We start from the raw sequence: 12,272 nt of genomic DNA, 5'->3' as shown, positions 1-12,272 counted from the left end.
TTGTTTGTATAATGAAATACTCTGATTTACAAAACAGTTTGTTCATCACAATATAAATATTGAAATATTGTACATTATAGTAATTTGATTAAGTGTATGAAAAACCAAAATCATACAGTGTATAATTAGATACAGAACTTCTAGATGTATGGTGATATGAGCCAGCATAAGAAGTATAATAATACAACATGAGAAGAGGGATCATTTGTATTATACCAATACAAAAACCTTACGCCAGGTGAAAACCGGATACGAATGCAATACGAGGATGATTTATGGTCGCCCTATCATGGCAATTTGTAGGAAATACCAGCAACCAGGTACTGACAATATCAGCAGCAGGTAGCAGCAAACTACTTATTGTTTACTTATAATTACTATAGGAACTGATGTGATACATATTGTGATATCTTGTGATCCAAAATACATAATATGAAGATAGTTTTTAGAACAGCACTAACATATATTAAATGCCAGCACACACAGGTATTCGATGGCGCACTTCACAGAGCTCCACTGCTTGATCACAAACTTAACTATCCAGGCAGGAGCGGATTTAAAGCATCCACGACTATGATGATACCTTTGCATGCTATTCTTTCCCTGTGAAGCATGCCTGGCAAACACTGGAGGTCTTCTGGTGCAAACTCTAGCATAGAACTTGTGGAAAACTCTGCCAAGATTAAACCAAGCCAGATACATAAATCATGGGTCTTGGACCTTCCTGACCACTTGGTTATAATTAGGGATGCACCGATACCGGTTTTTCAGTATTGAGTACCAATATTTTTTTTTTTCGGTACTCGCCGATACCGATTATCAGGAAGTCGGGCGGCAGATCATGACCTGACGCTCGGCTTCCTGATTGCCTTGGAAGCCGGTGTTCTAGCGAAAGAACACAGGCTTCACTTACCGAGGCTGCATGGCTTCCTGAACAGTAAGTTGGGTGGCACGTCATGACCCGCCTCTCGGCGTCCTGCTTGGTTAGGAAGCCAGGCTGTCTAGCAACAAGCGAAGCCGGCTTCCTACCCAATCAGGAAGCCGTGGACACGTCATAACTCACCGCCCGGCTTCCTGATTGGAACGACCTTATGTTTACACGAGAAGCATAAATGAGACAATAAAGAATATTTATGTAATAGTTTCCAACCTTGGAGAAAACAGTGGCTTTCTTCTCGGTGCTCAGCAGAGGTTTGAGAGGTCTGAAGCCATTTCAGTGAGGCCTGGTAAGCCTTTTTCAGAACCTAGACAGAGAACAAGCAGAGACATGTCTGGGGAGACTATCCAATGATTAAAAATTTAAAAAGATAATGCCATTGGAACACAGTCCAGCACATATGTATGTTACTATGTAAAACAGGAGGACAATAGGTGACTCTTACCGTTGGGTCTGTTTCTGGGTTCTCCAAATAAGCAGTGAGCACTTTGTATGTCTTCTCCAAACTGTCCCGCTTCACTACAATGCAGATACAAATATTATATTCTCAGGGAGATTTACAGTGTATGTAAACCCAAGATCTATACGTTTGACATTATGCCTCACTGTTTACAGTTTTCCTAAGCAAGTCATTTTTTGTGAACCAGCTTCAATGTTTCTTACCAGGAAATCCTGCCAATATCAGCACTTCCTGTTGCAGGCTGACAATGCTAATATACTACCTTACAATTGCCAGGTTGTCGTGCAAGAATTAAAATGTATGCAAAGCCAAAATGTAAATGTATGTAAAGGAAAAGGAAAACTCCACTTTCATTAAATTATCTAGCGTTAAAAATAGTATTAAATGTAGCATTAAAATTGCTACAAAAGCCTATTTTAATTGAAGCTGCTGTAATTTGTGGAAACGGTTAATAAATGCAATGCAATGTAGCAACCTGGAGTCGTTCTATACAACACCGGTGTATAGAATACCCACAGAAATGTAATTTCTTGCTTCTGTGATTGGCTCACAGGTTTTCCCTGAAGTGTGCACAAAGATACAAGTAAAATTTTAGGCATCTTCTACAACTTCTCATTTTTTGTTGAGATACTTAGTTAATCCTTAATACTTCCAAAAAGGGATGCAGATACTGCAACCTTCCTCGTTAGAATATTGAGAGTGCACCAGGTGGTTATAATGAACCCAGACCCTCCCATTCAGGAATCAGTCTGGAAAGGACATGATGAAACAAAACAGGTTTTTCTACAGAACAGAAAATGTGGGAATCTGCGACAAAGTTTGTTAAAATCCTTGCAATGTACACTGATCACCCATAAGATGCTTTTTTTTAAATCTCAGTTACACTTTAAATAGAATAGGGAAGGGATGAAACCCAGTTACATTATTCTTTGCTGTTTGAGTACAGCCAGAGATAGTTCCCTTCACTTCGTGTCCAGAAAATATGAAGAGATCTGTGGGAAAAAAATGGATGGCAACCATGGATGTGAGTGGTCACATAAACAGGTGTACCCATTGGAGGATTGCAACATGACATTTTTGGAACTGACATTATTTATCTGTCAAGGTGAGTGTGGTCACCAGAACGAATAAAGGTGAAAAAGTGTATTTCCCCTTCGGGTAGACAGATGGCAATAAAAGAAAAAACTGGCAAGGGGCCTAACCCTTTCCTACTCTATTCAAAACTAAACACAGAAATGTACTTTACATACACTATAACCCCACCCAGCATCATAGAAATCCGACAATGTGTAATCCGTGCATTGGTATAGATTAGAACAACTGTGCAAAATTTATCTCACATGGCCAAGCTGAAAGAGCTGCGATGGCATCCAGCGCCGACCTTTGCACTCGAAGACAGCCAATAAGGAACCTGCTGAAGTGGGACCCTGCAGGGGATGTACACACTGATTGACCAATGCAGAATTTCAGCACTAACATAACGGAATGCAGGACAGAGTCATGGGGGATCTGTGCCGGGAAATTGTCCTAATAAGAGACAATATTATTATATTAGAGAGTCAGTCTCTATATTAGAGAGCATACTACATATAATGCAGGGTGCGCTGTAATGTAAAACATACCTTGTCGCACAGATCTGTTATATGGCTCAGACACTGACACAACAGTCCAGTACATGAAGTCTTCCTAGACAGGAGGCTCTCTGCAATGACTGGATCACACACAGGTTTATCAAGAAGACCTACAAAACCAATGAACACACAAACAGTTGCTTTTCGAGATGACGACAGGGCCATGTATTCCTAACAGGTCAAAACAAGCTCTTTCCATATCAGACTTTTGTGTACTCGAGACATTCCAGTTTGTAAGAAAACCTCCATGTGACATTGCAGACCCTTCCTCCTCCAAGTGAAAAGACTTGGTGTTGATGGTGTTGCACTGCTTTCGTCTTTCAGGGGAATCATATACAGGTGCTACACAGAATGAACATTTCTCCATGTTAATTAGTTTCATGGTGACAAAAGCACATCTATGGCCTATGCAGGACGCCAGGAAGGATCCTGGACGGCCGGTATCTTTGCCCAACGTTTAGATTATGGTCCCTTTTAAAGGGATTAAAAAAGAAAAAGAACTGGGTTTTGTCTGAAGTTCTTACCAAACCACAGTGAGGGGTTCCAGGGTGATTTTTTAGAAGGGAAACGGCTTTGCGTCTTCCCAGGGATGGCAGTCCTAAAATGGGACCTGGAATCAGGAGGCTCGGACAGATATTGGGTGGGAAAGAGCCTCCAACTCTGACTAGAGGCATTCGGGCCTGGTAAGCCCTCATTCACACTGTAATGAGGGGTAAAACAGTTATTGGAACAAGTCTTCTAGCTTATCCAATCATTTCCCACCAGACATATTCTGGACCACATGACATGAGCTTGTTTTCATCAGGATTGGGTGATTTGTATGTTGTGTCTATGGGTATCCTATGGTACCTCGCCTTTATAACTCTGTTCAGTAAGTGGTCCAAGCTAGCGTAAAGAATATGACCCGGCAGCTGCTCAGCTACGCATTGACCTAAGGTTGGAAAAGGATGGTTCTTAATAGGGACAGCAATGTAAAGTACATCGTGGGTGCAGGAACTTGACCAAACCTGTGCCTCTAAAGAGTGGTCTACGTCTATAGTATCTCTAGCCACGAACCGCAAAATACCTGTTTGTCCAAAGCTGTCCTCTGAAGCTCTCAGTATGCAATCGAGTGGGTGTAGTAGTACACAGAGAGACTGCAGACGGACATCCTGCGGACTGAAAAGAGAAAACACTGAGTGAGAATAAGACATACTAGGAGTTATACAACACTGCAAGTGAACTTTGGCAATGGCAACACCATTTTAAAGGATAACTAAACTCTGTGCAGCTTTCCATGGTTTGTTCTAAAACTCCTTTTGCTTTGGAGGAAGCCGCTCCTGGACTAAAATGCACTTTCTGGAGATGAATAAACTGGTATCCTTTAAGTAAGTCATTGACACCATTACAGCAAAGTGACCTTACAGGCTACACCCTTATTCAAATTGATTTTCCATTGGGAGTTGTGAAATGTATATTCCAAGGTATATTTTGGTTCTTCTTAGAAACCTATAGCATTCTACCAGGCTTCTGTGAAAACTCTTCAAAATTCATCCAAAAGAAATACAGTGCATTAACATAAGACAATGTAAATAAGGTGACCATCCTTCAAATTAGGGATGCACCGATACCGAGTATTTGGACGAGCACTCGTACCTGCCCAAATGCTCCCGATGTCTATTCTGATACCAGAACTTACGGTATCAGGAAGCTGGTGCCATGCTTCCTCGTCACCAGGGAGCATGGAGCTGGCTTTCCGGCCAAAAAGGAAGCCAGTGGCGGGTAATGGCTCGCCCCCCCCCCTCCCGATTGGCCGGGAAGCTGGCTCTATGGCCAATCATGAGACATTCCAGTTTGTAAGAAAACCTCCATGTGACATTGCAGACCCTTCCTCCTCCAAGTGAAAAGACTTGGTGTTGATGGTGTTGCACTGCTTTCGTCTTTCAGGGGAATCATATACAGGTGCTACACAGAATGAACATTTCTCCATGTTAATTAGTTTCATGGTGACAAAAGCACATCTATGGCCTATGCAGGACGCCAGGAAGGATCCTGGACGGCCGGTATCTTTGCCCAACGTTTAGATTATGGTCCCTTTTAAAGGGATTAAAAAAGAAAAAGAACTGGGTTTTGTCTGAAGTTCTTACCAAACCACAGTGAGGGGTTCCAGGGTGATTTTTTAGAAGGGAAACGGCTTTGCGTCTTCCCAGGGATGGCAGTCCTAAAATGGGACCTGGAATCAGGAGGCTCGGACAGATATTGGGTGGGAAAGAGCCTCCAACTCTGACTAGAGGCATTCGGGCCTGGTAAGCCCTCATTCACACTGTAATGAGGGGTAAAACAGTTATTGGAACAAGTCTTCTAGCTTATCCAATCATTTCCCACCAGACATATTCTGGACCACATGACATGAGCTTGTTTTCATCAGGATTGGGTGATTTGTATGTTGTGTCTATGGGTATCCTATGGTACCTCGCCTTTATAACTCTGTTCAGTAAGTGGTCCAAGCTAGCGTAAAGAATATGACCCGGCAGCTGCTCAGCTACGCATTGACCTAAGGTTGGAAAAGGATGGTTCTTAATAGGGACAGCAATGTAAAGTACATCGTGGGTGCAGGAACTTGACCAAACCTGTGCCTCTAAAGAGTGGTCTACGTCTATAGTATCTCTAGCCACGAACCGCAAAATACCTGTTTGTCCAAAGCTGTCCTCTGAAGCTCTCAGTATGCAATCGAGTGGGTGTAGTAGTACACAGAGAGACTGCAGACGGACATCCTGCGGACTGAAAAGAGAAAACACTGAGTGAGAATAAGACATACTAGGAGTTATACAACACTGCAAGTGAACTTTGGCAATGGCAACACCATTTTAAAGGATAACTAAACTCTGTGCAGCTTTCCATGGTTTGTTCTAAAACTCCTTTTGCTTTGGAGGAAGCCGCTCCTGGACTAAAATGCACTTTCTGGAGATGAATAAACTGGTATCCTTTAAGTAAGTCATTGACACCATTACAGCAAAGTGACCTTACAGGCTACACCCTTATTCAAATTGATTTTCCATTGGGAGTTGTGAAATGTATATTCCAAGGTATATTTTGGTTCTTCTTAGAAACCTATAGCATTCTACCAGGCTTCTGTGAAAACTCTTCAAAATTCATCCAAAAGAAATACAGTGCATTAACATAAGACAATGTAAATAAGGTGACCATCCTTCAAATTAGGGATGCACCGATACCGAGTATTTGGACGAGCACTCGTACCTGCCCAAATGCTCCCGATGTCTATTCTGATACCAGAACTTACGGTATCAGGAAGCTGGTGCCATGCTTCCTCGTCACCAGGGAGCATGGAGCTGGCTTTCCGGCCAAAAAGGAAGCCGGTGGCGGGTAATGGCTCGCCCCCCCGCTTCCGGATTGGCCGGGAAGCTGGCTCTATGGCCAATCAGAAAGCCGGGCAGCGTGTAATTATTAATCTCCCAGTTTCTTGATTGAAGTCCAATGTGTCCACCTGCACTCCTCAGTGTCTCCGGCCCGAATCACAATAATGGTGCTTGCAGCGATACTCACGGATGGTGCCGTGCATATCAATCAGAAAATGAACAGGAATCACCAGCACTATTACATGTTGCAATAATTATAACCAACGTTTTGGGACCACGCAGGGACCCTTCATCAGGGCAACAATGTTTCCTGATTGGTCAGGAAGCTGGCCAATCAGGAAGTCGGGCGGCGAGTCATTACCAGCCTCCCAGCTTCCTTGACTTGCCAGAAAGCGGGCTCCATGCTCCTCGTCACCTGGTAACGAGGGAACATGGACCCGGTTTCCAGGCCAACCAGGAAGCCGGGCCCCGTGTAATGACTCGCTGCCCGGCTACCTGATTGGTCAGGAAGCTGGCCAATCAGGAAGCCAGGCAGCGAGTCATTACCTGCGTCGTGGCTTCCTGATTGGCAAGAAAGCCGGCTACATGCTCCCTTGTCACCTGGTGACGAGGGAGCATAGAGATGGCTTCCCGGCTAATCAGGAAGCCAGGCGGTGAGTCATAACACGCCGTCCGGCTTCCTTAATGGGACTTCCGGGATAAATATTCGGTATCAGTGAGTACAGGAAAAAAAAAAAAAAATTAAAAAAAATCTTTATTCATACTCAATACCGACAAACCGGTATCGGTGCATCCTGACTTAAAAAAACATTCCAGACAGATATACCTACCATTGCTTTAAGCTTAGAAGCCCAAATGAAAGGGAACCAGCTTGAAGAGGACTTAGTTCTTTCAGTGCATGTTTGACCACCACCCACAGATCATAGTCAGCAGTGCAGAAAACGGGGAACCTAGAACAGAAAAGAAGGAAAGGATCATTCCAAGGTATTTATAATTATATGTCAAAGTGATAATGTATTCAACGGCTCTCCAGAATATGGAACTGCTGGAGTAGTAGTTCTTCCTCATTCTAGACCGCTATGGAGATGGTGTCCTATCACCACATTGGTGAAGATACTTTAAACAGAACCTGTGTTTTGCAAGGCTGAGTAATAAAGGGAGCATACACAGGCACAGAAACACGAAAAAAGAGAATTTTGTTATACGAGTCTTCTGTTATATATCCTGCTCCATTGAGGAGCATAGAACTGAAATGAAAGACGTCCACTGTTGATGGATCCCAGCTTTTGATTTGACCTGCAGCCAGGTAAGGATCACGTCAACAGCCTTGATATCATCATATAGGCTTTGCCGCCAGGAGCCTCTGGGTCTGCCTCCCCTACGCTGTTCTTCGGGATTCCAATCCAGCTCCTGTCTACAGACTATATTTGCGCCTTCATGCGTCTTCTGACCAGGAGGTTACTAGCAGCCATGGTAACAGTAGGCATATCAGGAACCAGGCTGCTGATCACCAACATTTGGCTTAGGCACCGAGAGGTCAATAAAGGCTCAGAAGTGACATATAGACGTCATTACCTGGTTACACTAAGCAGCAGACCCTCTAGATGGGGTGACCCAAGGACAGGTTTATGATGCAGCAAAGAGTTTATCAGCTCTGACATTCTTGACCAAACAATGTCTGCCAGTAAATCTTGGGAGCCTTTGAACATGGCTGTCAGAGCCTTCAGGGACTGCGTCACTGACTGTAGAGCACCAGAGGTGAGGAGTTTCTCTAGATGACTGAAGATGGTTTGTCCCACGTCCGGCAAACCAGATATACATCTGCTGCTATCTTGTCCTTCTAGAGTCACACTCATAACGAACACATGAGCTACAAGGTCATTCACAGCAGAAGCAACAAACAGGCTGGAGTCACTCAGTAGACCTAACATCTCCTCTATCAGCCCTGCAGGGAGAAAGCAAAGACATACTGAGTGACATATAATAGAAAACATTATAAAAGTCACAATTGTTTTTATTTCACCAGTTCACAGCATGTTAAGTGTTGTCGGGATCCGTCCCGGCTGTGGCGTCTCAGTATACCGTGAGCTGTAGCTCGCGGTATACTGAGCTTTGGGTCACGGGAGAACGCCTGTTTGTGTTCTCCCGTGACCCTTAGGAGAACTATGGGGAAAAGCCCTAACCCCATAGTTCTACTTTAAGAGTTACAACTGAAGATATGATCAGCAAGCAGATAGTGAAGGAACTTACACATTTTAATATACTCACTCAACTGTTGTACAAAGGTAAGAGCCTCGTTGTGCTGTATCATGCAGAGCAGTCCTTGTATCCAAGCTCTCCTAACAGACGCATCCTTCCATGTTACACTGTTGTAGCTGCATTCTCCAAATGTATCCCGTACAACATTATAGGCCTGACAGGGGTGATTAGAGTAAGAAGAGGTTATACACAACATACACAGAGGACGGGAGAAAGTAGTGAGACATGAAAAGGATGAATCAGAAAACTACTGGTACACAATCCCCAGCACTTTACTAAAGGCATGCTTGTTCCACAACTCAGAAACTACAGAGGCCACAGACATCCAAGACCTCTCCTTGTGAAGATGCTAGTTGTTTTTCTTCTGTACTTCCTGTATAATTGTATCACAGAACAAGTATACAAAACGAGTTTGGACCCCTCTAACGTTTCAGGCTGCATGCATGCTTCAGGTCAGTGACTCAGAAGTACTAAATGCAAGGGAACAGGCATGACCGCCAGTATGTGGTACCCGTTGGTGCAGGAAACTGCATCTCTCCACCGTCATACAAGTGGATTAAGATCACCTTTCAATATGGGATGTTAGTGATCTGCTCCCACTGCCTTCCCCCTAGTCAACCACCAACCCTCATTTCTGCTCTCCTCTCTGCTTATTTATAATTACTGCTGAACATATCGGATCTCTCGATTCTCTCCCTCCACAAAACAATCATGCTGTGCTCCTTTGATCTTTGGGCCCTTAGGCTGGCTATACACTAATGTTCTACCCCACAGGTGTGTTGTTGTCTGAATACCTGAACAGTGTCTGCGGTGGATTAGCTGCAGACACCATTAGGCTGAGAATTTTCAGACCAGCTCTGTCAACAAAAGTCATTTGAAAAATAGACTTTTGTCGATCAGAGGGGCACCAAAAGGGCCACACAATGCTCAAATTATGGCTGAGTCAGCAGCACTTGGCTAAAATTTGAGCACTGTATGGCCAGCTTTATCTATGGCCTGCACATCTCCCTCTACAAGTTCCCATTCAATTCCTTCTGCATCCATTTATTTACCTATTCCGCTGACCTTCATCACTCATGTCCCTACTCTCTTGCATCCCCCATGATGAGATTTCAATACATTATTTGTCTCTGCCACAGTTCACTTTTAGATCCCGACCCCCTTTTTAGGGCTGCAGCTAACGATTATTTTCATAATCGATTAGTTGCCCGATTATTTTTTCGGTTAGTTGTATTAAAACCCCCCAAAAAAACTCTCTCTCACCAAGCAACTAGTCAATAATGAGAACAGTTGACAACTATTCTCATAATCGATTAGTTGGTTGCAGCCCTACCCCTTTTACTATCGACTCCAATAGTGGATGAGCCAGAAGAACATGGCAGACTGGAAAACCATGAAGAAGTGCAAGAAAGGACATCAAACATATATGCAGTAAATATGCTACAGGCTGAAAGGTGAAGGAAGGAGAGAACAAAGCTAGGTGTACATACCACTGCCCATGTTTTAAATAACACCCAGAGCTCCTCTTTATTAAACTGAGATCTGTGCCAGACAAATATAAATGTACCAACCTGCAGATACTTAAATCCTCCTTCCTGCGCTGCAAACATGCCCACCAGTCTCATAGAGAAAGCCAGGAGGCTTGGATCTGGTTCTTCCATATTCAGCACCTGCTGAAAAAGTCCTACAAGACATTGATTCTCTGCCAGGAGCCTTTCTGGGGGAACTACAAAACACAAACAGACCAAGTCAATCATAATCAAGATAAATGTAAATGAAACAAGTTCCCCTAATCACCTTCCCCTTGCTGCTTAGGCCACCTTCCCTGCGCTCTACCTCCACCCCGTGTCCCCGCTGGAGCGAAGACAAAAAGCTGTGTAAGCTCCGATCCCAATCTGATCGCAGCTTACGCAGGGCCGAACTCCCTCCTAGCTCCTGTGTGACAATTGCCGGGGCTACAAGATGAGCCATGGAGACACCCAGCGCTACATTGAGGGATGAAGAGGAAGGAGTCACATGTTCCCTCATTTCCTTAGTATTTCACATCTCTGATGGTCAGAGAGTGGCAAGGAGTGAAGGGTTTCTATGCATGATTTACTTTAAAAAAGAACTACAGCAATTAACAAAATGAACCCTTGCAGTGGAGCTACCCCCGCACTGCAAGGGTTAACTGCTCATTTTTGTCTAGGGGCCGGAATACAGAAGATATACTCACCTGATCCTTGGTCCTGTGGCAGTCAGTGCTCACTTCTCTACCACTCCGGCTGTGGAATGTCCCTCGCTGTCCTCAAGTCTAATGCAGGTGGATGGACATGTTGCATTAGACGTGATGACGTCACGGATCCTTAGACCACCAGAGCCCAGGGAAAAAGGGCCGGCAGGGACCGTTCTATCTTCTTATAAATCGAACCCCTAAGCCAAAATGGCCAGTTAACACTTGCAATGCAGGGGTGGCCCCACTACAAGGGTAAATGTAAGTAAAAGGTGCGGAACCAAAGGGTGGTCGATGGCAGGGGTGGCACCTTATTGCAATGGTAAACTAGAGCGGGGTTAACCGTGCATTCTATTAAGAGTCTCCGACTAAACACGGAACGGACATGGGACTTAAGCCGTATTAACACTTGCAGTGCATTCTATTAACAGTCCCCGGGCGCTCATTTGATGAGTCCCGGGGCGGGCGAGGGAAATAAACAGCATCACAAGTACATACCTAAGCATTATAAAATGGATGGCACTTACCGACACTAAGCAAGGACTTGAACCAGTCCAGCAGTTTCTCATAGATTGAATCATCTTTCACAAGCTGTCTGCTGTCAACCAATATTCCACAGACATGTGGGAGGAGCTGGGAACACTCTGCATCCATGACCAATCCTCTAGGAAACATGTATTTGTATTAGACATTGTAACACAGTGCTTCCAACCCCTCCATTCCTTATAAAATATGTCAGTCTTCAGCTAAACTCAAACTTTTTAACCACTTGCTGACCGGGGTGTTAAACACCCGTCCCATCCAGGCTATTTTTCAGTATTCAGCGCTGCGGTACTTTGACTGACATTTATTCCGTTATGCAACGCTGTACTGAAATTTATTTTTTACCATTTGTTGGGGACAGATAGAGCTTTCTTTTGGTGGTATTTAATCACCACTGGGGGTTTTATTTTTTACTATAGTAAGGAAAAATTACCGAAAATTTTGAAAAAAAACCCCCAAAAAACAGTTTCCCCTATATTAAATTATAAAACATTTAATAATTCCAAATTTTTTGTTAAAATATAAAAGATGGGGTCACGTCAGGTAAATAGACACCAAACATGCCAAGCCTTAAAATTGCGCGCGCCCGCGAAATCTTAAAAAACGTCAACATCCAAAATTGGCCATCGGCGACGCTTTACAAGCTTTTACTGCTCATCGGTTTAGTGTTATCAGTGATTGATGACCTTAAAATTATTGCTCTCACTCCGACGTTCGCGGCAATATGTGACATGTGTACCGCAATTGTCGCTTTCGCGCACCCGACACGTATTTACATTTATATATACATAAACTTTTTTTTTTTTATGTTATTGCTATCACATAGGGGGATAATAATCCCCCTATGTGACAGCACAGGCACACTGACAGCTCC

General features: G+C 43.8%; 1 protein-coding gene across 1 annotated transcript in view; it reads right to left on the bottom strand.

Moving 5' to 3' along the window:
- The window catches only part of BRAT1 (BRCA1 associated ATM activator 1), a 16,182-nt gene extending 4,669 nt beyond the window's left edge, over positions 1-11,513 (bottom strand). The window contains exons 1-10 of the mRNA XM_018555467.1: positions 11,383-11,513; positions 10,215-10,369; positions 8,653-8,797; positions 7,960-8,329; positions 7,215-7,334; positions 5,697-5,788; positions 3,020-3,138; positions 2,738-2,924; positions 1,383-1,456; positions 1,151-1,244 (exon numbers count right to left, since the gene is read on the bottom strand). Coding sequence (XP_018410969.1) covers positions 1,151-1,244; positions 1,383-1,456; positions 2,738-2,924; positions 3,020-3,138; positions 5,697-5,788; positions 7,215-7,334; positions 7,960-8,329; positions 8,653-8,797; positions 10,215-10,369; positions 11,383-11,509 — 1,483 coding nt within the window. The 5' untranslated portion in view covers positions 11,510-11,513. The remainder of the gene's footprint in view (positions 1-1,150; positions 1,245-1,382; positions 1,457-2,737; positions 2,925-3,019; positions 3,139-5,696; positions 5,789-7,214; positions 7,335-7,959; positions 8,330-8,652; positions 8,798-10,214; positions 10,370-11,382) is intronic.
- Positions 11,514-12,272: the final 759 nt, after the last annotated feature.

Source organism: Nanorana parkeri, unplaced genomic scaffold (assembly GCF_000935625.1).
Source record: "Nanorana parkeri isolate BGI_ZX_2015 unplaced genomic scaffold, ASM93562v1 scaffold197, whole genome shotgun sequence".
Lineage (NCBI taxonomy): Eukaryota > Metazoa > Chordata > Amphibia > Anura > Dicroglossidae > Nanorana > Nanorana parkeri.
Note: the sequence above shows the minus strand (reverse complement) of the source record. Positions and strands in the feature narration are given on the sequence as shown.